We start from the raw sequence: 23,510 nt of genomic DNA, 5'->3' as shown, positions 1-23,510 counted from the left end.
AGGGTCCGTCACACAGGGGCACGAGAGACGCACAATGCATCTCAGGACAATAGTCTATGATTAGCACTGTGCTTATCTGCGCAACGCCGCCTGCCATTAGTGTGCTGCAGGGGCGCTGTCTCCATAGCAACCAATCTGCCTGAAGTCCAGACCCCAGTTGTGCTTGTCAAAGATCCACTCAGAAACCTCTATTCACCGTTTTCTGCCTTGAAATCCCATTCAAGGTTATTATGACCATTGTAGGGGGTAGGGGTGATCACATAGATCTCAACGTGGCTGTAAAACCTCACATTGACTTGATCCGTTCGCGGAAAATTAATTAACCCGTGTGACCCTCGCACAAATGCTTGGACGTGAACTTCACTCTTAGTCTGACACCTGCCACTTGATATTTTCAGACCCAGTGATGAACAGAAGATGGAATTGTGAGAGCATTTCTCCACTGACGCATGTTTTCCACAAAATCAAAAAGGCAAGAGGTTTATAAGTGGTGATAATTCAATCACCGTGTTTGCTACTGCTAAAATGTAGTGTTAGTGACGTGAACAAACCCTTAAGCACAAGTATTAAACTTCGGCATGCAGCTCAACCCACAACATTTATGCTGTGAACACGAATGCATCCTCAAATTATGCAGCTTCTTGAGGAGAATGATGTGCTATTGGTTTTTAAACCAATCCGATGTATGATTTTAACCTGGCAGATTATACAACGAGTGAAATAACGCATAGCCTTAGGGACCTGAGGCAGACCACAATATCATAGAGACTTTTGGTACCTTGAGCAAGTACTCAGAACACCATAGCAACAGCATAGCATAATGTTACAATCACACAGAACATGTGAGTAACCATGTAGCAACTGCATAGCAGCGGTGCTGGTTGATTACTTGCAAATTGTAGTCCATACCTGATTCCAAATAACATGACAAAAATTGCAATTAGTAGCAAAATCCATTTCATTACGTTTACGGTAATGTAATCTGACTACTTTTTGATTACTTATGACTTTAAATTACCTAAATTAATTACTTAGCAATGCATTACATTACTAATTAACTGAACAATACATGGATAGACACTTCTTTTTTAATTCTTTCAAATAGGCAATCTAACATTGCATATATAAATTATTCTCAAACTGACTAAAATCTGAGAAGGTTGCATTAAAAACATGTTTTAACATTAGATGTTATATTTTGATGTCAAATCCACTATTGTTTTATACAGAATTGTTCTATAGTTTAGAAAGCACACGGTCATCACACACCGTTCATGTCTATTCTTGCTGCACTTTCATTGTTTTGTCTCTTTGGATTCCTGCCCAGGTCTCGATAGCACGGCCGTGGTGCTGGCTTGTGATTGACTTGCACCCTGGTTGAATCATCTCAAATTAAAGCGCATTCTACTCGGATGCTCCAAAAATTAGGATTATCAAATGCAGACTCACAGCCTGTCTCCTGCTCTGAGGGCACCTGGGTCTTTTTGCAAGCAACTTTGCTCAGGGAGAGCCTATTCAGACACATCTGGTCTGCTGAGGAGTTCTGATAAAGACTAGTGTGATTTCAAAGGGAGATAAAACCCCTGAAAATTGCAGTGCGCTGAAAGACTCGGCAGCCTTCTTTACCCCAGGGTGGCATCAGCCCGGGCACCCGCTGCCATGCCATTATGACAGGAGATTCTTTATAATTGCCCATTCCACAAATGGCAGATAAGGTGTGTGATATAAATTGATCAGACAACATGAAATTTCACTGATAGAGAAAGAATTTATTCACGTCTACATTTGATGGAAAACATTTCAGGCCATTCACTGCTCTCTAACTTTTTTTAACTGCTTTAATTGGCAATTTAAATCCTAAATCTAATGATAATATTCTATATTGAAACATACATGCACATGGCTTCTCCTATCACTGCTATGCCGATGACACGCAGCTCTATCTCTCTTTTCAACCAGATGACCCAACGGTAGCTGCACGGATCTCAGGCTGCCTGGCGGACATCTCGGCATGGATGAAAGAACATCACCTACAGCTCAACCTGGCAAAAACGGAACTTCTGGTCTTCCCTGCCACTCCGACTCTACGGCATGACTTCACGATTCAGTTCGGCTCATCAATGATTACCCCATCAACTTCGGTCAGAAATCTTGGTGTAATCTTTGATGACCAGCTGACCTTCAAAGAGCACATTGCAAAGACTGCTCGTTCCTGCAGGTTTGCACTACACAACATCAGAAAGATCAGGCCCTTTCTGACAGAGCATGCTGCGCAACTTCTTGTCCAGGCCCTGGTTGTTTCTAGACTGGACTACTGCAATGCTCTTCTGGCTGGTCTGCCATCAAACGCAATCAAACCTCTACAAATGATTCAAAATGCAGCCGCACGACTGATCTTCAACGAGCCCAAAAGCACGCATGTTACACCTCTCTTCATCTCCTTGCACTGGCTACCAGTGGCAGCTCGCATCCAGTTCAAGTCACTGATGCTTGCGTACAGATCTACCACAGGCTCTGCACCCTCCTACTTCCACTCACTTTTGCGAACCTACATCCCCTCCAGAAGTTTGAGATCTGCTAGTGAGCGACGCCTTGTGGTACCATCACAGAGAGGCTCAAAATCACTCTCCAGAACATTCTCGTTCACCATTCCTGGCTGGTGGAATAATCTTCCCACCCCTATCCGGAACGCCGGATCTCTGGCAACCTTCAAGCAACAACTGAAAACTCATCTCTTTCGGCAGTACTTGACTTCATCCTAAACTTAAAAAAAAAAAAACTTTCCCTCTTTCTCTCCACCTACTAGTTTGTACTTATTTGAACAATGACTGAGACTTGGTGTTACGAGCACTTCCTCTGTCTGACTGCCTCTTCAAGATGAATCGCTTTTTGTATTCCCCAATTGTAAGTCGCTTTGGATAAAAGCGTCTGCCAAATGACTAAATGTAAATGTGTACTTGTTCAATTGTCACCTAAATTGACATATTTTTAAAATTAAATATTAAATTTAAATATTTTTTTAAATAGAGTTTTTAAAGGATTGCTCAAATAAATCTTGCTTATAAAGATTTTTATAAAAACCTGTAACTAATGAATTTATGTTGAAGCATTTAACTTTAAATGTAAAAAGAAAAAAAAAAAAAAATGCATTTATTATGAGTTTATCATGTCATTTTCCCCACAATTGCGTTAATAAAAATATGAACTTGTGGTAAAATATTAATTTGTTGACTAATAATATTAACAAACTAATAATAATATTGTTATGTAAATTATATTTGATTAAAAAGACTAAAAATTAATCCTGTTGCTATAACATTTTCCCCTTTTAGAGTATATTGAAACATTCCATAAATAAAATAAAATTTTATATATATATATATATATATATATATATATATATATATATATATATATATATATATATATATATATATACACATATATATAGACATACAGATATACTGTAGCTATACAGATTTTTTATGTTTTTGAAAGAAGAGTATTATGTTCTCCAAGGCTGTATCTATTTTAGCAAAAATACAAAGTATAAACAGTAATATTTATTATATTTTAAAATTATAATTATTCTTGCAAATTACAATTTAAATGCTACAATTTTAAATGCAATTTAAAACATATTAACTTATGTTAAAATATTAACTTACTGGTCTTGTTGACTGAACATCACGTCATTGCGATTTTATGATATGATTTAATTTATGGAATATGAAATTACTTTTTAAAGGGGAAATATAATGGCAACATGGTTGACTTTTAGTCTATTTAATAATATATTGTTCTAACTAAAATCTAAATACTGTATATACAGAGATAGAATAAAGACAGAATACATGCCAATGCATTTCGATTTTGATGCATTTCGAAAAACGTTAACTGACCAATTCATGGTATTTACTTTAAATGTTTTAAAAAAATACAAAAATGAAAAGTGTTTACTAAGAGTTTATAGTTGAGTTAAAATATTAATTCATATTAACTCATATTCATTTGTTGATTAAATATGCAATTTCTACGTTTGCTTCATCATGATATCCAAGAAGTAAAATACATGTGCTCACTGAGCTGAGAAAAAAGTCCGTTTTGCTGTCAGAGAAGGTCAACAGAAAGACCATTTCTTTGTGACAAATTTGAATGCTACATTTTTATTGAGAGCATACTTGAGCACTTGCTGACCTTTTCTTTGAAGAGGTTAAATGAATTCTACATGAATGATCACATTAAGAGGGAAATAAGAAGGGAATTAACTTTTAAAGAGAGAGTTCACACAAAAATGAAAATTCTGTTATCATTTGCTCACCCTCATGTCATTCCAAAACTGTATAACATTCTTTAGTGAGTGGAATGTAAGAAAAAAGAAGATATTTTAGGAAATGTCTCAATGTTTTTATCCAAACAATGGAAGTCAATGGGCACCAAAACTGGTTACCAGCATCTTGAACATATGACAAACATATTGTTTGATAGGATGGAATATTCATTTTTGGGTACTTATTAAAGCCATTGCTTGACTCCATAATCCATGATGATGCTTCCTCCAGTGAAAAATGTGTTGTCCCCTCACATCAAAATCCACCAACAGTTTTGGACTGTTTTAGCTTGTAATCGGTCCTTGATTTGTGCAGATTTCTCTCCTGATTCGGACTAGATGACTTTTCCACTGAAGAAAGCAATATTATGCATGGTGGACACTTTTGAAGTTAAAAAATGTCTTAACGATGGAATTACTTGTGGATTATTGTGATGTTTTTATCAGCTGTTTGGACTCATTCTGACGGCACCCATTCACTGCAGAGCATCCATTGGTGAGCAAGTGATGCAATGCTGATGGAAAAACAAACTCATCTACGTCTTGGATGGCCTGAGGGTGAGTACATTTTCGGCAAATTTTCCTTTTTGGCTGAACTATTGCCTTAGGGTTACAGTACATATAAAGTGTGGTGGGTTACAGTTGTGACCTCATCAGCTGGCACCGTGGGGCAGCGTTGGTTGCTAATGTCGTATTTGTGTCGATGTGACACCACGGGACAAGTGTGCCAGGGCTGGATCCCCTCCTACTCCACTGGCAAGCAATCCTCCATCATTTTCTGCCATCTGGCCTTTGATTAGATCACCACAATTATTCTTTTTTTATTACAGTCTTTCCTTCCCTACTGAGCCTGAATGCAACTACTATCTTTTTTATATCCCCTTTCAGATGATTTTGTCCAGCACTACGGGACTGTTAATCTATTGGCTGTGCTTGTGTATAAAACCCGTCAAATATATCATGTGGCTTAGTGTGACATCTGACAGGATGCAAGCGACTTTGAATGCTTTTGGTTTTCTGCAGCGCCAAAGACTTTTGAAAAGTTGAAATTTACATAGCCTGCCCAGTATGTGAATAAAATTTCCAACGTTCATACAAATGTTCAGGGGTAAACAGACATAAACTGCACATCTGAAGTGACATGGCAGGGGCAAAAGCAATCTCTGATTAATTATGCGCTTTGTATTGAGCTTGTAGCAGAAATGACAATGCATGAGAGGACTGCACACAGTCTGTCAGTCTCAATACATCTCTGCTCTAGTGCTTGTTACATTTATTCATAGTGAAAACTGGAAAGATATAAGGGTCATTCTACATTATACAACAGGTGCCATCATTCTCTTTACTATCAACACATTTTGATAAATTTTAAACAAAATATATGGAAATGTAGTTTTTACCAGTATTTTAGATTTAACTTGGAATATCTAAAACACTGAAAGTCAACCCTGTTACCATTGTATTTTTAAAGTAATAAATATTCCACAAATCATAATAACATCATTCTTTCTAGTTCAAGTTTTACCAGTTAAAGCCTCCTATATTATACATTATGTTTAGAAAGGTTGCATTTATTTGATTAAAAATACAGCATGATAAAATTATGAAATGCAATTTCAAATTTAAACGTTTTTTAATATATTTCCAATTTAAGTTAACCTTGTAAATTACATTTTAAATAAATAGTTATTTATTCTTGTGCTGGCAAAGCTGACTTTTCAACCGCATTACATGATTATACTTCAGAAATCTTTCTAATATGCGGATTTGCTCCTCAAGAAACATTTCTTATTGTTATCAATGTTGACAGTGTGCTGGTGAATTAATATTTGAGGAGTATAGAGGGTCAAGTATAGAGTTAGATGGTCAAATAAAGAAGCAAGAGATGTGTTTTTAGTCGATTCGTGAAGATGGCTAAGGACTCAACTGCTCGGTTACTGCTGAGTTGGATAGGTCATTCCACCAGGAGGGAACATTTAATTTAAAAATCTGTGAAAGTGATATTGTGCTTCTTTGGGATGGCACAATAAAGCAATGTTCACTTGCAGAACGCAAGCTTCTAGAGGGCATATAAGTCTGAAGTAATGAATTTAGGTAAAGGGGTGCAGAGAGGTGGTTTTGTAGGCAAACATTAATGTCTTGAATTTAATATGAGCAGCTATTGGTAGCCAGTGCAAATTGATAAACAGAGGTGTGACGTGCATTTTTTGGCTCATTAATAATTCATCTTGCTGCTGTGTTCTGGATTAATTGTAAAAGTTTGATAGAACTGGCTGGAAGACCTGCCAAGAGAGCGTTGCAATAGTCCAGCCTGGACAGAACAATATATATAATCTGTATATCAGCATTAAATCCTGTCAGCTATTGTCAACCCTGTAACTGCTCAGTTATGTCCCAACGTATAGAAAGTACTCCTTTAACTTAAGATGGTACACTGCAGTAACACAGTTTATACATTATAGAAAGTTTACAATCATACAAAAATGTATATTAATAAAATAAAGCTGTATGTGATTAACACCCAACTGTGTTGTCATTCTATTTCATTCAGGATTTCCTCACCCCAAACATACACTACAAATCAAATGTATGTAAACACTGAGGTGAATGTTGAGGAAGAGTGGGAGAGCCGTTCAGGGATTCTTATGTAAATGTCAGAGACACTATTTAATTATCATCGGGTCACAATACCAGGCTAGATGACGTAAAGGGATACTCCAGAGAAATGCCATCCCACATTATGGCTCCACATACCTAACTACTGACCATTTTAACTCATTTAATGTGGTATTGCTTCCAGAGCTCATGCAATGAGAAGGAGTGGGTTATTTTGTTTTAGTGTTGGGCTGAGAAATTTGTTTTTGACCATGCGCTCAAGAAAAGCATAAGAAGTTTACAGATCAGTTCTCTGACCAAAATGTGTTTTCAGTGGAAGACCCTTGAGAGAGCCGCAAATGTCACATTTATGCATTTTTTAAGAGGCTTTTCTTACATGTTCTGTTTTCTCTTGTGTTTTATTTGTACACGTGCAACGTAGAAAGAAAAAAACTTTTCCAAATGTTTTTTTGGCTGGTGTTGTGAATGCAGATGCTCTAGTTTTATCTTTCAGGGATGATTGCTAAAATGACAAAACGAGCACTGGATGACAGCAGACGCTTAGTGAGCTCATTTCAGCAGCGCCATGGGGAGATTTTCCTGGATTTCCCCAAGAACTGTTTACAACTTTTAAGCTTTTCATCACTTAAGACTCAGAATTAGGATGCTTTCAGTTTCTCAAGTGCCAAATGAAGGCACTGAGCTTGAAGTGGCATCCTTTCACTTGATTACATAACTTTCTAAATGGATAATAAATTAGTTACCAACATATTTTGTCTTCATTATTCTTTCTGTTAAATGCAAAGAACCGAGGCTAGTTGTCGCATAGAGACCCAGAAAACACGGTAAATTTTCAGAGCGTTCTGGCAAGGTTTACTCAAAGTTATGAACAAACATTCTTTCAAACTGACGTCCTCCAAACTAATACTCCAATATAATTAAATTAGATGTTAAATAAAAACAAACCAATTTTGTGTTTTTTGACATCTTACAATCAGAATTATTTTGAAAGTGATATTTTGAGGTAAAAAAAAAAACTTACATAAAGTTGGCCAGAGTCAACTATAAATGTAACATTTTAATGAAATATTAAGGTCTAAAATGTAGTACCATTTATTCTGTTAACCCAAATAATTAAAAATTTTACATTTTTTATGAATTATTTTGTGCCTTATAAAATTTTACTGTTTGATAATCAGTAAACATTCCTCATAAGGACATTTTTTCCCATGGAAATGATGGATGAAATAGGCCTTTCTTTGTAGCCAAGACTTGTGTCTATACAGAAAATAAACCTACTGAGAGATACTCGCTAAATTCTCTCCTTTCAAAGAAGAAAACAACACCTTGAACATCCTTTGCTCCAAACAGTGGCGTCACCTGCTTTTCTTTTGCAGACTGCTCAAGTTCTGCACTTCAAAGTGTCTTTTGCTCCTGAAGTACCTGTGAAAGTGGTGCGAGAACCTCATTTGCATTTCAACAGTAGGCCTATGGGTTTAGTATGTTAAAGACCAAAAACCAAGTAAAACCTTTCATCCCCTTGCAAGGTTTCTTGTATAAGACACTCTTTACATCACGAATATGCCAAAAATAGCACAGACCTGTGCAGTAAATCATAGGGAAGAACCAGCGAAGCGAGTTTAATATATTCCATGCTCGGTTCACACGTCAAGGTCTAGCCATCATCACCGACTGCAATGCACCTGCCACCGAAGTGACTCAAACTCCCACCACCGCACATCTAATCAAACTTTTGGTTAGGCAGCAGACAGCCTGCTCGTTGTGATTTCTTTTCCTATTTTTCCTGAGATGAAAGAGCGTTATTCGTAATGACAGTTTCTTCTCCGGCCTGCCTTCGTTGTCTTGCGTGCTCCGCTCCTTTTATTATCTTCTGTCTGCAGTCCTTTTCCCAGGACCTGAAAACTCATTATACACCCAAATTGATGTGATTACCAGTTCTCAACAATAAACCAGTGGAGATTTCTTGGATTTCATTTGTTTTTTAAATTATACTGTCATGTTCAAATTGAGCCTGTGGAATTAATTTTGACCCTTAATTGTGTCAAGGAGCAAAACGTCAGAAAAAGGAATAATCTAGTCAGCATAGTACATGTGTTTGACTATCTAATCTTTGACAAATATCTACTTTGGTAAAGTTCAGCTGCTGGAGATATAGTGAGTGAAGGTTATAGCTTGTGTGGATGGTTATGCCATTCGAAATGATGTTTTATTAACAAAGTTCGGGAGGAGCACGTCAGATACTTAGCCTAATTAACACAAGAGGAACACACTCAAGTTAATCAATGCACGGATATAAATACAGCTGACATACCTCCATTCATTTGACGGTTAATCAGCATCCCTCCACCACCCCTTCTCCACTCAAGAAGTTACCACTAGAGTTCTCACCACACTATGGGGGGGGGTATTCTGGGTTCGGGCCATTCCCGAGCTCAGAGCCCTTCCTCGGGACAGCAGGCCAACTACGCATTACTATACTCGCCAAATCCGCATTACCTTACTCGTGCTAAATATCTGTAAGTGTGAACTCATGAACTGAACACTCAGTGATCTAAAAATACTTTTCATCTCCTCAACCTGCTTTCTCAAACATTTCTTTACTATGGTGAATGCAGGTCTCATGGTTGAATAATTGGGATTTGAGTTTAATCATAACTGTAAAACAACCTTAAAAGATCACTTTTGATAAACTTCTGGAAACTCATGCAATTTTGCCTTTTTATAATAATTTTATAAATGTACATGTACATTTTATGACTTCTATATTAATTAGACCTAATGTTTCAAACTTTAAATATAGTGTAAAGCCTCTACTTCTACAACAAAAGCAGAAGAGCTGCTAAGAATTATTTTAATTACTAATAATTGAGAAATAGCTGATTCCAATCTTAATGAATAATTCCAAGTCTTTCCATACATGGCCATGCACAATAAAAAGGCAGTCTCTTGATTGGTTTTGTTCAAAACAATACAGAACAATACAGAGAAGCATAAAAAGAAAGAAAATATTTGGAGGAGGGAGGATTGGACGAGGGAGAGGAATAGTTGGGACGAGGAAAAGGACTAGTTGGACCAGGGAGAGGACAAGGTGGACTAGGGAGAGGAGTAGTTGGACCAGGACTGTCTTTATTGGTTCAGCTACCAAATCAGACATCAAGAGACTACAGCAGACAGTCAGGACAGCTGAGAGGAATATTTGTGCCCCCCTGCCCAACCTCCCAAGATTTTTACATCTCCAGAGTGAGGAAAAGGGCTAAGAAAATAATTTTGGACCCCACACACCCTGCCCACTCTCTCTTTGAACTGTTGTCTTCTGGTTAGCGAGAACCAACCACCAGAACAGCCAGGCACAAGAACAGTTTCTTAACGCAGGCTACAATATATTCAGTATACAATTGTAAAACATTCATAACAATACATTGTCCATCATAACTGACACATTTATACAGAGAAACCCGAAAATTGTTCATTTGTGAACTGCACACTTGTAAATAACATATCATTCATTTAAAGTTTTTTTTTTTAATCACTGACAGTCATTTTATTTCTCCAGTAAAGACTTTACGGCTGCAATTCTGTCACTTTTCTTTTACATTCCATAAAGTACTGATGATCCTTCTCTATGCTATACACATACTAGCTAAAATGAATCCACTCACACACAAAAATGAACTTGCTGGCTGAATTATTATTATTATTGTTGTTGTTGTCTTTGTTATATTTTTTAATGGCTCTCATATTGTATGTTATATACAGGCTGAACTGAGACATGATAAATAATGCAGTTTTTGTAATGCAATTCATTCTTAGCATTTTGACAGTCTATGCACCAGAATTGACTACATGTTCCTATTGGATAGAAAACCAGTGCTAATGTTTTGACTGAATGACTCAATTTTGAATCGGGTTTTTGATAGAGTTAGTGTATGAAGAAAAAAAGGTATTCAGCATTTTGAAATGTAGAGTTTGTATTTATCTAACAAAATGTGGTTTTGGCCAGAAAATGAACTATTTGGCTAACTGTGTGATGTAGGTGGGTTGCTGTGTTAAGAGTTTAGAAAAAGCACTTTTAGTATTGGTAAACGCTTGTTAGCAATTGAAAAAAAAAACTAAAAAGTGAATGCATTCATATGTTAATGTCATTAAAACGCACATTAAAATGCATTTCATACAAAACATGTGAGCTGACAGGATTTAAAGGGCACCTATTATGCAAAATCCACTTTTACATAGTGTTTTTTAAGGCTAATCTTGAGAAAACGTCTTGATGGAACGTTAACTATTGCGTATTCCTGACAAATGTTTGCACAGTTTATTACTTGATAGTTTTTTTAGAATCATTAAAATAAATTCCCTTGGGGCAATTAACCGTGGTTTTACTACAAATTAAACCAAAAAACACCCATGGTAACCACAAAGGTACCAAATGGTATTTGTAGTAAAACTGTGGTTATACAAATGGTAAACAATACACCAAAAAACCAAGGTTACTACACTTTCACTACAATAAAAAATTTTTTCGCAAGGGTTAGGCTATTTGTAGAAAATGGTATAAGCGTTTTTCAAACACTTGAAACCATCTCTAGCTTTTTTGTTCGTTTAAAATGTATCCTTTTTTATAATTTCATATACCATAGGCTCCATGCAGGCCAAATTTGAACCCTAAACATCAATGTTGATCAATTTATCATCTAAATGAAGAGGCACTTATTTTGAATCGATATTTAATACGAACACAGTAGTGACTTGTCAATTAGCCTTAATTAAAATCTTATTAATTAACCTTTCTTACAGCATGCAGCTCTATCAAGCCCGTCAAACAACAACCAATCGAGTGATGAGCCAAAGGTGCTCGCGAGGGGGAGGATGACACACATCCACGCAAAGTTTCCCAGCGTTTCATCTCGACACTTTCTGCCCATCTGAGAGCTGCTGGATCGGGAGCTTCAGCATCCTCTAGTCCTCCTCCGTCATTAGTCGAGTTCAGGCTCTCGCCGCACCGTCTGCATCAGTGCTGGAGAAAACACCGCTTTACTGGTAAGATCGCTTTAAATATGGTGAACATGTCGTGCTGTAGAGATTAAAATATCCCATAAACTGTGTGTTGTGTGAACATCTGAGCAGATGTGTGACGTGAACACAGTTTAAACGCGTCTAAAGGAATTTCCTCGCATTTCTGTGTTGAGTAGTTATGCAACTGATTTTCATCATCTGAATCTTGGCATGTGATATGAACTGTGTTTTTGAACTTTTAGATAAAAATAAGCCACGGATATATCAGAAAAGCTTAATTATCCTTCAGTTATTATAAAGAAACTTATACTTATTTAGAATGTGTATGCAACAATCTAGAGAGCAGTTTGCTCAAGTATCTGAGCATGAAGTCAGTTGGTGCTTATGTGAAATGTTGATATGTGTTGATGGAAATTATAATTGAAAGGAGGTCAGAATGTTTTCACCTTTTCCACCAAGTAGCTGACAGCTGAACGTGACAGGAAATAGTAATTCTGGGAAAGAATAATCAGAAAATGAGATTTCCTCAAGTGGGATTTAAGATGTCTGGCATGTGCTTGTCAGTGTGCACTGAAATTCTCAGAAGATAATGTGTGCTTCTTGTCAAGGCTAGATACAAGGATTGTTCGGTTACGCAGCTCGAGAGACACAAGATTAAGGATAAATGTGAAGATGAGATGTATGTTATATGTTTCTGCCCTTGTGGAGTGTTTATTATGGCGTCTCCCTCCCGGCGGTTTGATTGACAGGTGTGAAAGGATCTCAAGGTAATGGTGATTACGGTTTCTTTTTCTCTTAAAATAGACCATTACTTATTTCCAGGAGACTATATGTCGATTCAGACAGACCCTTCAGTTGTCATCTAGCAATAAGTCATCTAAGATTAGTTTTCAGACCTCACCACCCCATGCATTATTTTGTACTTAGTTCAAGGGTTTGTATGTTACCCTATGGATTGTTCTGTTGTGTTCTAACATGAGCAATACGTAGCATTGAGCTGCATATCGTAGAAGATTTCATGCACAAAATGGAAGAATGGTAATGCATTACTGTAATCTATTTAGAAATAAAAATCTGTACAATGGCAACAGATGGTCATAAGGTTAAGTTTATGTAGCTTAAAATGGAAGTCTGTGATTCTCAGCCAACTGGTGGATTGATATACATAAAAATTGGTCGCACATCAGTGGAAAAAATGATGCTAAATGCATCTAACCATATAATTGCTTAAATGGAGGTAGCAAAATAAATGGGAATGTCAACTTTTAAAAGGGAGAGGAAATGCCTCGAATATCTTTTGATGCAAAAGGCTCCAATTTATGTGACATTTGGATGAAGTTAGTCAAACTGGGTTTGCATTATAAGAAATGGAACAAAACTTCAAATGGTAAAAGAAAATATTGCATAGAATATATTACATTTGGCCCAAGAAGTGATTTGGGGTCTGTTCATACTTGTTCAATGTAAAATCTTGTATTTTATAATATAATATGGTGTATGATATGGTAATTTGGGTCAGTTTGTACTTGGCCAATGCAAAACCTCAGAGACTCTATTACGTTTCTATAAGAAGTGATTTTAGGTTGGGTCCGTATTTGATGTTCAGTGTAAAATCTGCATCTTGCAGCAAAACCTTTCGAGAACCGTTGCAATATACATTATAAGGTGTATTTCTATAGACCTTTCTGTAGCGCATTGATTGTTCATGTGGCTTTCATATTTTTCAGCAGAGGATGAGGAGGTTCTAGGTGAAAATAAAAGTCTTTATGTGTACCGTGTTGAGTTCTCAATGGGCAGAGATCATATATATCTGTCTGATGTGAAGCCGCATTAGCCTGTGGGGGAAGCTTCCCAACTTAAAAAGGTGCTGATGAAAACATCAAAGGTCACTGGATGGATGTATACATTTTGATGGATTGTCAAACTTCATCATTCAGATGACGTGTCTACTGTCTAGAAAGCACTATTTTTTATGACACTTGTGTTATGCTTAAGCCGTCCCCCCGGTGCATTTTGAACACCCGACTCCGATGGAGCGAGGTAACATAGTGAGATTCTTAAAGGACACCCCACGGCAATTAGAAAGAGAACGGGCTGAAGTTTGAGATGGTGGGTGGACTGACTTTTTACTACAGCCCTGTGGCCCAGAATCTGACATTTTAACTCTTCTCCGAAAGGCTTGTCACAGATTTTTAGTCTTTACGCTTCACTTTGGTGAAAAACACAGCTAAAATGCATCTTAAAATTAAAAAATTCAGTCAAAAATGAATATCCAGTCATCATTTTGTCATTTCAAACCTGTATAGCATTAAAAAAGCGTGAGATGTTTTTGAAAGTCTCTTATGCTCATTAAGGTTGCATTTAAGCAAAAACAATAAAAACAGCAATATTGTGAAGTATTATTATTACAATTTAATATATTTTAAAATGTAATTTATTCCTGTGATGCAAAGCTGAATTTTCAGTATCATGACTCCAGTCTTCAGTGGCACATGATTAAAATGTGATGACCGAAAAAATGTCCCCACAAGGTCAAAATTTACTGTTAATGCTATGCTTTTGGGGACAATTGGGCCCCATAACGTGATAAATACCAGGTACACACACACACACACACACACATTTGTGTGGTTATATACACACATGTTAAGGATATATTATGAAAGTGAATAATGAGGTTTGAGAGTGAGTAAATGACAGAATTTAAATTTTTGGGTGAACTGGAACTGATCCTATAAGGAATTTTTATGTGTGATTATTTTAGCATAGCTTTATACTCTCCTGCTATTTTCATGTCCTCCACTGTAATAGACTACGCTGGAGCTGTAAAGTAGCTGTTCTACAGCCCTGATTTTCTGATAAATTGGCTTGTCTCTGTATAGTTGGCCTGCCCAGATGGATTTGAACCACATCGCCTCGGGCCACTTTGAGGTATTTCAGCAGGGTTATTACCTTCAGTGTGCGTCCTCTATAGTGAATAGCCCTTCCACCATCCTATAGGGAGACTCATATTTATGGAAACTCAGCAGTGTTCCTCAGAACTGATGTAAATCCACTACAGCAGAGCCAGGCTTTTCCTCTTCAATCAGAGATGCTGAGGGCCATGAACCTGCATCTGTAACACTGTTTTTCTCTTGCCATATGCAGCATGTCATTGTCCTTTTGCCGAAGCTCGTTCCAAAGAAAGAGAAAGAGATCATTTCCAGCTATCCAAGGTTGTCGAAATGTGTAATTGCCGTCTGTGTAAAGAACATCATCAGCGGAAACGTGTTTGTATGGTTATCAGAATAGCTCAGGGATACACTTCTCAATCAAAATGCGATTCCATCCCTGACAGCTACAGTAATAGATTACAGTGGATTTCCATCTGTAGATGGAAAGCAGAGTTCTACTTGAATGCAAATCTATGGGATTTCTTCATTCGCATTACCATCCATCAGACGAAAATTGAGCAAATTTCAGATAATTTAGGAAAGCATAGCATAGTGTAGGTTTTTTTGGGGTTTTTTTGGCTGGTTGGGATGTTTAGATAAAAAGATCAATGTTTTTATACTCTGTTTTGAACCTACAAATGATTACTTATACACTGGAAAAAAAATTGGTGTTGAAAGAGTTTTCACTAAAAAAATGGTTAGTAAATTTCACAAATAATTACAAAGAATCAGCAAGCAACACACTGAATGAAACATAAAAAGTGTGGACTGAAACAGTATTTTCTTGTAAAATATACTTTAGTAGTTGTAGTGTAGTGTCATTCCAAACCTCTCTGAGTGCTTTTCTTTTGTGTGCAACACAAAAGAAGATATTTTCAAATTCATTGGACACTCCTGACATTGTATAAAAACACACTGTTCAAAAAATCATCAAATGAGGACAGAATATTAATTTTTGGTGCACTTTCCTTAAGATTAGATTGGAGAAGGTTTTTAAAAGAGAAAAAAATTAAACACAATCATCTTAAGACTGAAGGAATGGTTTGATTAGGTTTGATATTATTTGTTGACTCAACAGTACCCTTAAGAGTCTGTTTAATCAGAGTTTGTGATAAGCCTGGCATATCTCAAGGTCATTATAAAGCTGTCAATTACCCAAGTGACTCACAGCTGCTAATGTGAGTCAAATAGCATTCTAATGTCTGCAAGCATAATAAAGTACCAATAAAAAGGTTGCCAAAAAACATTAATATTCCAGTGGAGAAGCAAGATTCTTCTCTCAGTAATACTAGATGCCTGACCAAAGAGTTTGATAGCGGTGGTTGTTGTCAGCTTATTAGCTTCCTGACAAGGAACTTGCAGCTACAGTGAGAATGACAGAATCCAAATCACGAGGAACAAGCTAATGAACTACTAGAGCTTCTGTCAAAAGAGTCGAACTCTTCAAGGTTAATGGAAGAAGAAAGCACTTTGGCACAATTCACTCTTTGTTTTCTGACTTAATCTATTGGATCTGACCTTGTACACTTAGTCAGCAGCTCACAAATAATGATAAACATCCCGTTGTGTATTTTGGCATCCTGTGAGAAGAGTTTTACATAAGCTTTTCTTGTTAAAGGGACAGTTCACACAAAAATGAACATTTTAGCGTAATTGTTTTTACGGTCATGTGGGCTTTTTCTTTCATGTGTGTCTTTTATGTTATATTAATATATATATATATATATATATATGTCTTCTTGTTTAGCACTAATCACTTTCATTATATGGAGAAGACCAGCTTAAATGTCTTCCTTTGTGTTTGACAGGAGATGTCAGGGTTCTGTCACTTCTTTCTAGTTTATTCATGGTTTTGTGACGGAGCCCTGACACTCCCTTCTTGTCTTGTTTTCTGGTGAGCGTGCGGCTTCAAGTGTGCTCGAGCTGCGCGCTCACCAGAAAACAAGATAAGAAAGGAGTATCAGGGCTCCGCCACAAAACCATGAATAAACTAGACCGAAGTGACAGAACCCTGACTGGAGAAAGGAATTCTGGGGGGTTGGAAATTACATGAGAGTGAATAAATAATATCAAAATCTTCATTTTGGGGTGAACTGTTCCCTTTAAATGTTCTTTTTGACCTCAGCTTGATTTAAATGTCTGCTGCAACTGCTGTAACTCATTTGCCTTCATTTTTGTCTTTTTGGTTTATTCATTTCCTCCATTCTTTTTATCTCAAATGACAATGAGCATTTGATTTGCACAAGTAGAGAATATCTGTGAGCGGTTATGAAAGCATGTCGTTCAGACTTGTCTGTGTGATATGAAAATTAGATGATTAATTTAGTTCTGCCTTATATAATTTCACACACTCCCTTAAAGTCTTGAGTCACTCTCTCCACACACACAAACCTCCGATGCCGCTGCCTCTGATATATGCCATTATATCTCAGCATGTCAGTGCTGTGGTAATACAATACTTCGTATCCTCTGAAGGACACATCTATCAGAGGAATCATATATCAGATGTATCATATTCTCATATCTGACCTCTATCTTAGAATGCTTTTCTGCATTAGTGATGACATTTTATTTTGGCATTATTAATAAAATAGAAAAAAATTGAATAATAAATAATAAGAATAGAAAAATCATTCAAAGTTAATAATGTCACATTTGCATTGATTTTATTTCAATATATATGCATATTCAGTGTACCGTATTGTAATGGTTTATTGATGTGAAATATTATTGGGACGTGCTAATCCCTTAGACTTGCAGGGTTACTCCACCCCAAAATGAAAATTTTGTCATTAATCACTTACCCCCATGTCATTCCAAACCCGTAAAACCTTTGTTCGTCTTCACAACACAATGTAAGATATTTTGGATGAAAACCGGAAGGCTTGTGACTGTCCCATTGACTGCCAAGTAATTAACACTGTCAAGGCCCAGAAAAGTATGAAAGACATTGTCAAAATAGTCCATCTTCCATCAGAGGTTCAATCTAAATTTTATGAAGCGACGAGAACACTTTTTGTGCACAAAGAAAACAGAATAACCCTTTAATAGTTTCGCATAGCCAGACCTTCAGACTGACGGCTGAAGGTCTGGAATCTATGGTAGCTTTCATTGGCCAAAGCCCACCCATGAGGCCGTTGGACCGACATGTCAAACAATCATTCACAGTTCGTTTCATTCATCATCACGTTTCGGGGTGTGGAAATGTAGCCACAATGACAGATCGGTGTGTGAAACTCTCAGACGTATTTTAAAGATTCTATGCCGTGAACTTTAAATATTTCAATATTTTTGAAAATCCAGTGTTTAGTTGATCCTGATAAACGCTTGTCATCACAGTTGTAAACACGACAGCTTTCTTCTTTCGTGAGGGGATTTGGCACCACAGCATCTTTGTTTCCAGGCGGAACGTTAAAGAACGCAACATACACGTCTCCCGGAAATCCTGCATAATTCAACCAATCCAATGACGACTTTGAATCTCCTGAAGTGTTTTCATTTTTGTGTGCCATATGCATCAGACGTTTAGCCAATGGTCCGTGGGCGTGACGTCTGAGGCTGAGACTATGCGTTAAAGGAGAGATCCAAGCCATATATAGGGTCCAAAATAGATGTTTGGGGGGGGGGGTGATTTCCTTAGACTGACCACCTAGAAACACTCTAGCAACCACTCAGAACACTCTAGTAACCACCTAGCAACTAGGCTTAAGTATCGTTTGGGGTTTTTACGATACCGGTGCCAAATCGATACTTTTAAAATGGTAACGGTGCCTGAACTGATGAACTGTTTAAAAAAAGCATAGATTATCATATGTCTACTATTCTACTACTACACTTTTGAGAAAAGTATTTTTTTCCCTATTTTTACCCAAAATAGGATGAATTGGCCAATAGTGAGCACTATAAACACACGTAATGTCTATTTCATTCATACTGGCAGCCAGAGGGCGCCCTCAGACAGAAACTCCACATATGCATCACAGAAGTTATAGAACTCATGGCACTCCAGGAAATCCCTAATAAGGACAAAGGTATCTCTATTGCTGTAGCTCAATAAAAAGAAGATAGAAACATTTTGAATGATGTAACATAAAGACAGTAATCACTCTACTATGACAATATATAGTTTATCTGTGTTATTCAAGACGTCTATTTGCATAATAATTAAGTATATTTATAATCCATTGCTAATCAACATAGCCTTTACTACAGCATAGAATATATTTTCTGCCTCATTCCGTGATAAGAAGCCACATCAGATCAGAAAAGGAAGTTAATTGACTGATGTTGTGGAGTAAAAACATGTCATAATGTTCTCTTTTTTAGAAATGCTTCTCATTGCAGTTCATTGAAAGGGAAGTTTAACTTTAGACATGTTAAGGCACATTAAATGTAGCTATAGCTTACAGTAGGCTACATGCTGCTATCGGAGCAAGTGTAATAGCTGCATTCATGCGCTCCTCGGATGGTCTCATTTCACGATTTTTGCTTTAAGTCAAAATGTGAAAACAACATGGACACTATTGTTAATACAAAGATGTGTTGAGTTTGTATTATCAGAGCTTTTTGACATGCGTTAACATGAATTTTTAACTAGGGATCATGTGAGGTGAGAATGCTTGCCAGGTTTGGCACATATTGGCACTGGGTTTTAGTACCCTACTGGCAACCACCTAAAACATCTGGCAATCTACTTAGACCACTTTAGCTACTGCATAGCATTGCCCTGGCAACCACTTAGAGCACCCTAGTCTTGTACTGGTAGGTTTTTCTATGGAAAAGTACCACTCTTTTTTTTTTTTTTCAAAAATGTTTTACTCAAAACTGAAGCACACTTTTGCTGCTTTTACAAGCACTGGGATTTCATTCTTAAAAATGCAAATCGAAGAGGTCCTCTTTAAAAGATTATGTGTGATAAATGATGCTCTTTAGAGCTGTGAAGGATTGAAACTGTGGAGTAGATAATCTCAATAAGGCATTCCCTGAATCAGCTTCCCACTCCATGTGAGATAAATGACGTAATAAGCTGGTGTAAAACTCCTAACAGTTGGTTCGGAGGAGAGAGAGAGGATATTAACAGTGGATTAATTACAACACTTACTCAATCCAGAAACTCAAGTGTGGTCGGAGCAAGGAATAAATTAGCCAAAGTGACTGCAGCGGGAGTAAAATATTTGATGCATTTGCCAATCTGTATGCATTACAGGAGTCAAGTGAAGTCAAGTTAGATGCATTGCTTACTCAAGTATGTGGAGTAATAGAATAATAGAGAAGGAAATAGTTAGGAGTTTAAATTTCACTTAACAATTACATTTTTTAATACTTTTTGAGGATGTAGCCCTAATACAATCCAAATATATGAAACAAAAACAATACCGAAAACACTATTGTAAAGTACCATTTATTACTACTAAACTCTTTAACCGACCTGAACATTATGACACAATCAGTGCGTTCTAGTATTTTATTTGATAAGATTCTTGATTCCCAAATCTTCAGACTGACTGAGGTTGACAAGGTGAACCTATCAAAATAAATTCTGTATAAAAATGTTCTAATACGTCAACAGCTTTTAAATCTGCAGTTCGTGATATGATTATTTTTATTGCTTTTATCACATAAAAGCCATATTAGGACAAAGAAAAGATAACTCTGAGATAAAAGGGATAAAGAGAGAATTCTACTGAGAGAGACCTCCATCTGTCAGCTTAACAGACAGGATGACCTGTCAACATCCCGAGGGAGTTTTTGCAAAGAGTATTAGTTGAGTCCACGCTGTTATTAGAGCAGAATGAATCGTGTGTTTTGGTAAACACACATTAATTCAAGAAATTATGTGGTGAAACTACTTAAGAGAGATTTGCAATGTTTTCTCCTTAAACAAGATGTTTGTGGTCAGATTTCAAGTCCATAAACATCCATTGGATTAAGGGGGCTTAACCTTTCCCAGAGACTCACTTCCAGAGTTAAATCCTTTCCCATTAAATCCCTCCTAACATATTGTCCAATTTAATGCCAGCTAACAGTCTTTACGTGCTTCTTTTCCTCCAGGTCAACCAACTGGCCATCTGCAAATAAATGGAAGGACCTAAACAATAAATGGAAGGACCTAAACAATGAGTCAACTTTCATCTGCTGTTTAACGGTTTTGTGAACATCTAGCTTCTCCTCAAACAACTTTGGGACTTATGGAGGCCTCTGGGAACTCGGACAACATCAGCAACATCTCAGCTGGGTTGGGCCAGAGAACATGGGTTGAGTCCAACGTGTGCCCTCCCTCTGTGAGTGGCACGACCCTTCTGATCGTGGCCTACAGCACCGTTATTGCGGTGGGATTGGTGGGCAACACTTGTTTGGTCTTCATCATATCCAGACAGAAGGAGATGAGGAACGTCACCAATATCCTCATCGCCAACCTCTCCTGCTCCGACATCCTCATGTGTGTGGTATGCCTCCCTGTGACGGTCATCTACACGCTTATGGACCGCTGGATCCTGGGCGAGACACTGTGCAAGGTCACGCCGTTCGTGCAGTGCATGTCCATTACGGTCTCTATCTTCTCGCTGGTCCTCATCGCATTGGAGAGGCATCAACTCATCATCCACCCCACCGGCTGGACGCCCGCCGCAGGCCATTCGTACCTGGCTGTGGCGGTCACCTGGATGGTGGCCTGCTTCATTTCCCTACCCTTCCTGTCCTTTAACATCCTCACTAATGCCCCGTTCCAGAACCTAAGCCTTCCGTTCAACCCATTCAGCGACCATGTGATTTGCATGGAGCTCTGGCCATCCGAACGCAACCGTTTGGCGTACACCACCTCGCTTCTGCTATTCCAATACTGCCTCCCCCTGCTTCTCATTCTACTCTGCTACTTACGCATATTCCTGCGTCTGCGTAGACGGAAGGACATGGTGGAGCAAGCCACGGAGGCCCGGCAGAGGAAGGCGCGGGGCGCACAGCATGTTAACGCCATGTTGGTCGTAATCGTGGTCGCTTTCGCTCTCTGCTGGCTCCCGCTCAACGTCTTCAACACCATCTTTGACTGGTACCACCAGGTGCTTCCTTCTTGCCAGCACGACATCATCTTCTCGGCCTGCCACCTCACGGCAATGGCATCTACCTGCGTGAACCCGGTGGTGTATGGCTTCCTCAACACCAACTTCCAGAAAGAGCTTAAGGCAACGCTCCAGCGCTGCAATTGCGGCTGGGGCGTTCCAGAGACCTACGAGAGCTTCCCGCTTTCGACTGTGGCCACCGACGTCACCAAGGTGTCATCCATGCAGCAGGGCTCTCTATTGAGATCGGAACAGTGCGCTCACTGCTAAAGAGACGGCAGGAACAGAGGGAAGAATGAGGGGAGGGTTTGAGGATGAGCTGGCACTGTTTCCATGGAGACGTGGAATTGCTATGTGGGTTTCTGCATCAGTTCATACCCAAGAGATCTAAAAACAACCTCAACCCTCTGTTGCCGTGTTTTCTGGGGTCCAGGTGTGGAACGTGGGGTTGATGTTTTGTTAACGACAGCTAGGGTAGTCAGGGCGTCATTCCTGTCTCCGTGTACGACTTGTACGGGATAAATATTCCATCAAGAATGTTATTATTCCTCTGATGACACTTTTAAGCTTTCGAGCTTTGATTTATGAGGCTGGATTGTTTTAGCGCTCATTGCGCACCAGACATTTCACATCAAACAGCAAGTTATTGTTATAATGAAAGTACTTTTCATGTACAATGCTTTCAGTTATATATTCACTGTAGCAGGGAGTCGGTGCCCTCACCAAAGTATTTCCTTTGTCTGGTTTTTTGTTGCTGGTGTGAACTGTAACTATTACTATTTATTGTGTTGCTTTGGTGAGACCGCTTTCTCTGCATTTTAACTTTGAAATCGTGCCTCGGTAATATTGGGAAGCATATTAAACATTTGAACATTGGTGTTAGCTTAACAACACATCCATCTTCTGCTACAATAGATACATGACTGTGCCAATGCCCGTTTGGTATTACATATTTTCTTGATGATTGCAAAAGTCAAAGCAAAGTTCAGTTTCTAACAAAAGTGTTTGGTGTTGACGTTCTTGTTGCCTTATAAATGGTAGTTCTGAAAGCGCAAATAAATTTGGAAACATGACATCCATGTAATGTCTCTTATTGTTTCTCTTCACTCTCGGTGTTCGGTGGCATCGTTAGTAATTATGTTGCTTGTTTTTCCGCTCATTACAGAAGATTAAATCATTTGCATATACAGCAGGTGTGTTTGTGTTACCGGTGCATGAGCCACTAAATGCATGTTTACAGAAAGAGATTTTTTATTTAGGTAATGTTCCACCTAAGGCATCACCCTTTTGTTGCCTGTCAAGGTACTAGTCAGTTAGTCAAGTTTGACTCTTTGGAAAACACATTGCCTGACTTGAAGTTTTAAAATGCCAACAACTTAACAGCTCTTCCATCACAGATACAAGAGTGAAAATGTTTTACTGGATTCCTGTGGTGATGAAAACATGGGGAATATTAAAACTGGGATGTTCATTTTACAGTGACTTTGCATTCAAAGTATTTATTTTATCAGCTCATGCATTCCTTAAGAATTGAACCCTTGACTTCAGCATTGCTGGCGCCAA

General features: G+C 37.9%; 1 protein-coding gene across 2 annotated transcripts; it reads left to right on the top strand.

Moving 5' to 3' along the window:
- Positions 1 to 11,921: 11,921 nt before the first annotated feature.
- LOC306865484 (neuropeptide Y receptor type 6-like) lies at positions 11,922 to 23,025 on the top strand. Of its 2 annotated transcripts, none has more exons than XM_079410102.1 (2): positions 11,922 to 11,983; positions 20,944 to 23,025. In XM_079410102.1, the coding sequence occupies exon 2, from the start codon at positions 21,081 to 21,083 to the stop codon at positions 22,215 to 22,217; it is 1,137 nt and encodes a 378-aa protein (XP_079266228.1). In that variant the 5' UTR covers positions 11,922 to 11,983; positions 20,944 to 21,080; the 3' UTR covers positions 22,218 to 23,025. The 2 variants fall into 2 exon arrangements, with proteins under 2 accessions (XP_079266228.1, XP_079266229.1); XM_079410103.1 differs by lacking the exon at positions 11,922 to 11,983 and adding an exon at positions 12,557 to 12,726 and having other exon boundaries at positions 20,944 to 23,023.
- Positions 23,026 to 23,510: the final 485 nt, after the last annotated feature.

Source organism: Barbus barbus (assembly GCF_936440315.1).
Source record: "Barbus barbus genome assembly, chromosome: 47".
Classification (NCBI taxonomy): Eukaryota; Metazoa; Chordata; class Actinopteri; order Cypriniformes; family Cyprinidae; genus Barbus; species Barbus barbus.
This window is presented reverse-complemented; position numbering and strand designations above follow the sequence as displayed.

Excerpts from the sequence above, each read along its gene's own strand:
- LOC306865484 (XM_079410102.1), top strand. The coding sequence starts at position 21,081 with ATGGAGGCCTCTGGGAACTCGGACAACATCAGCAACATCTCAGCTGGG.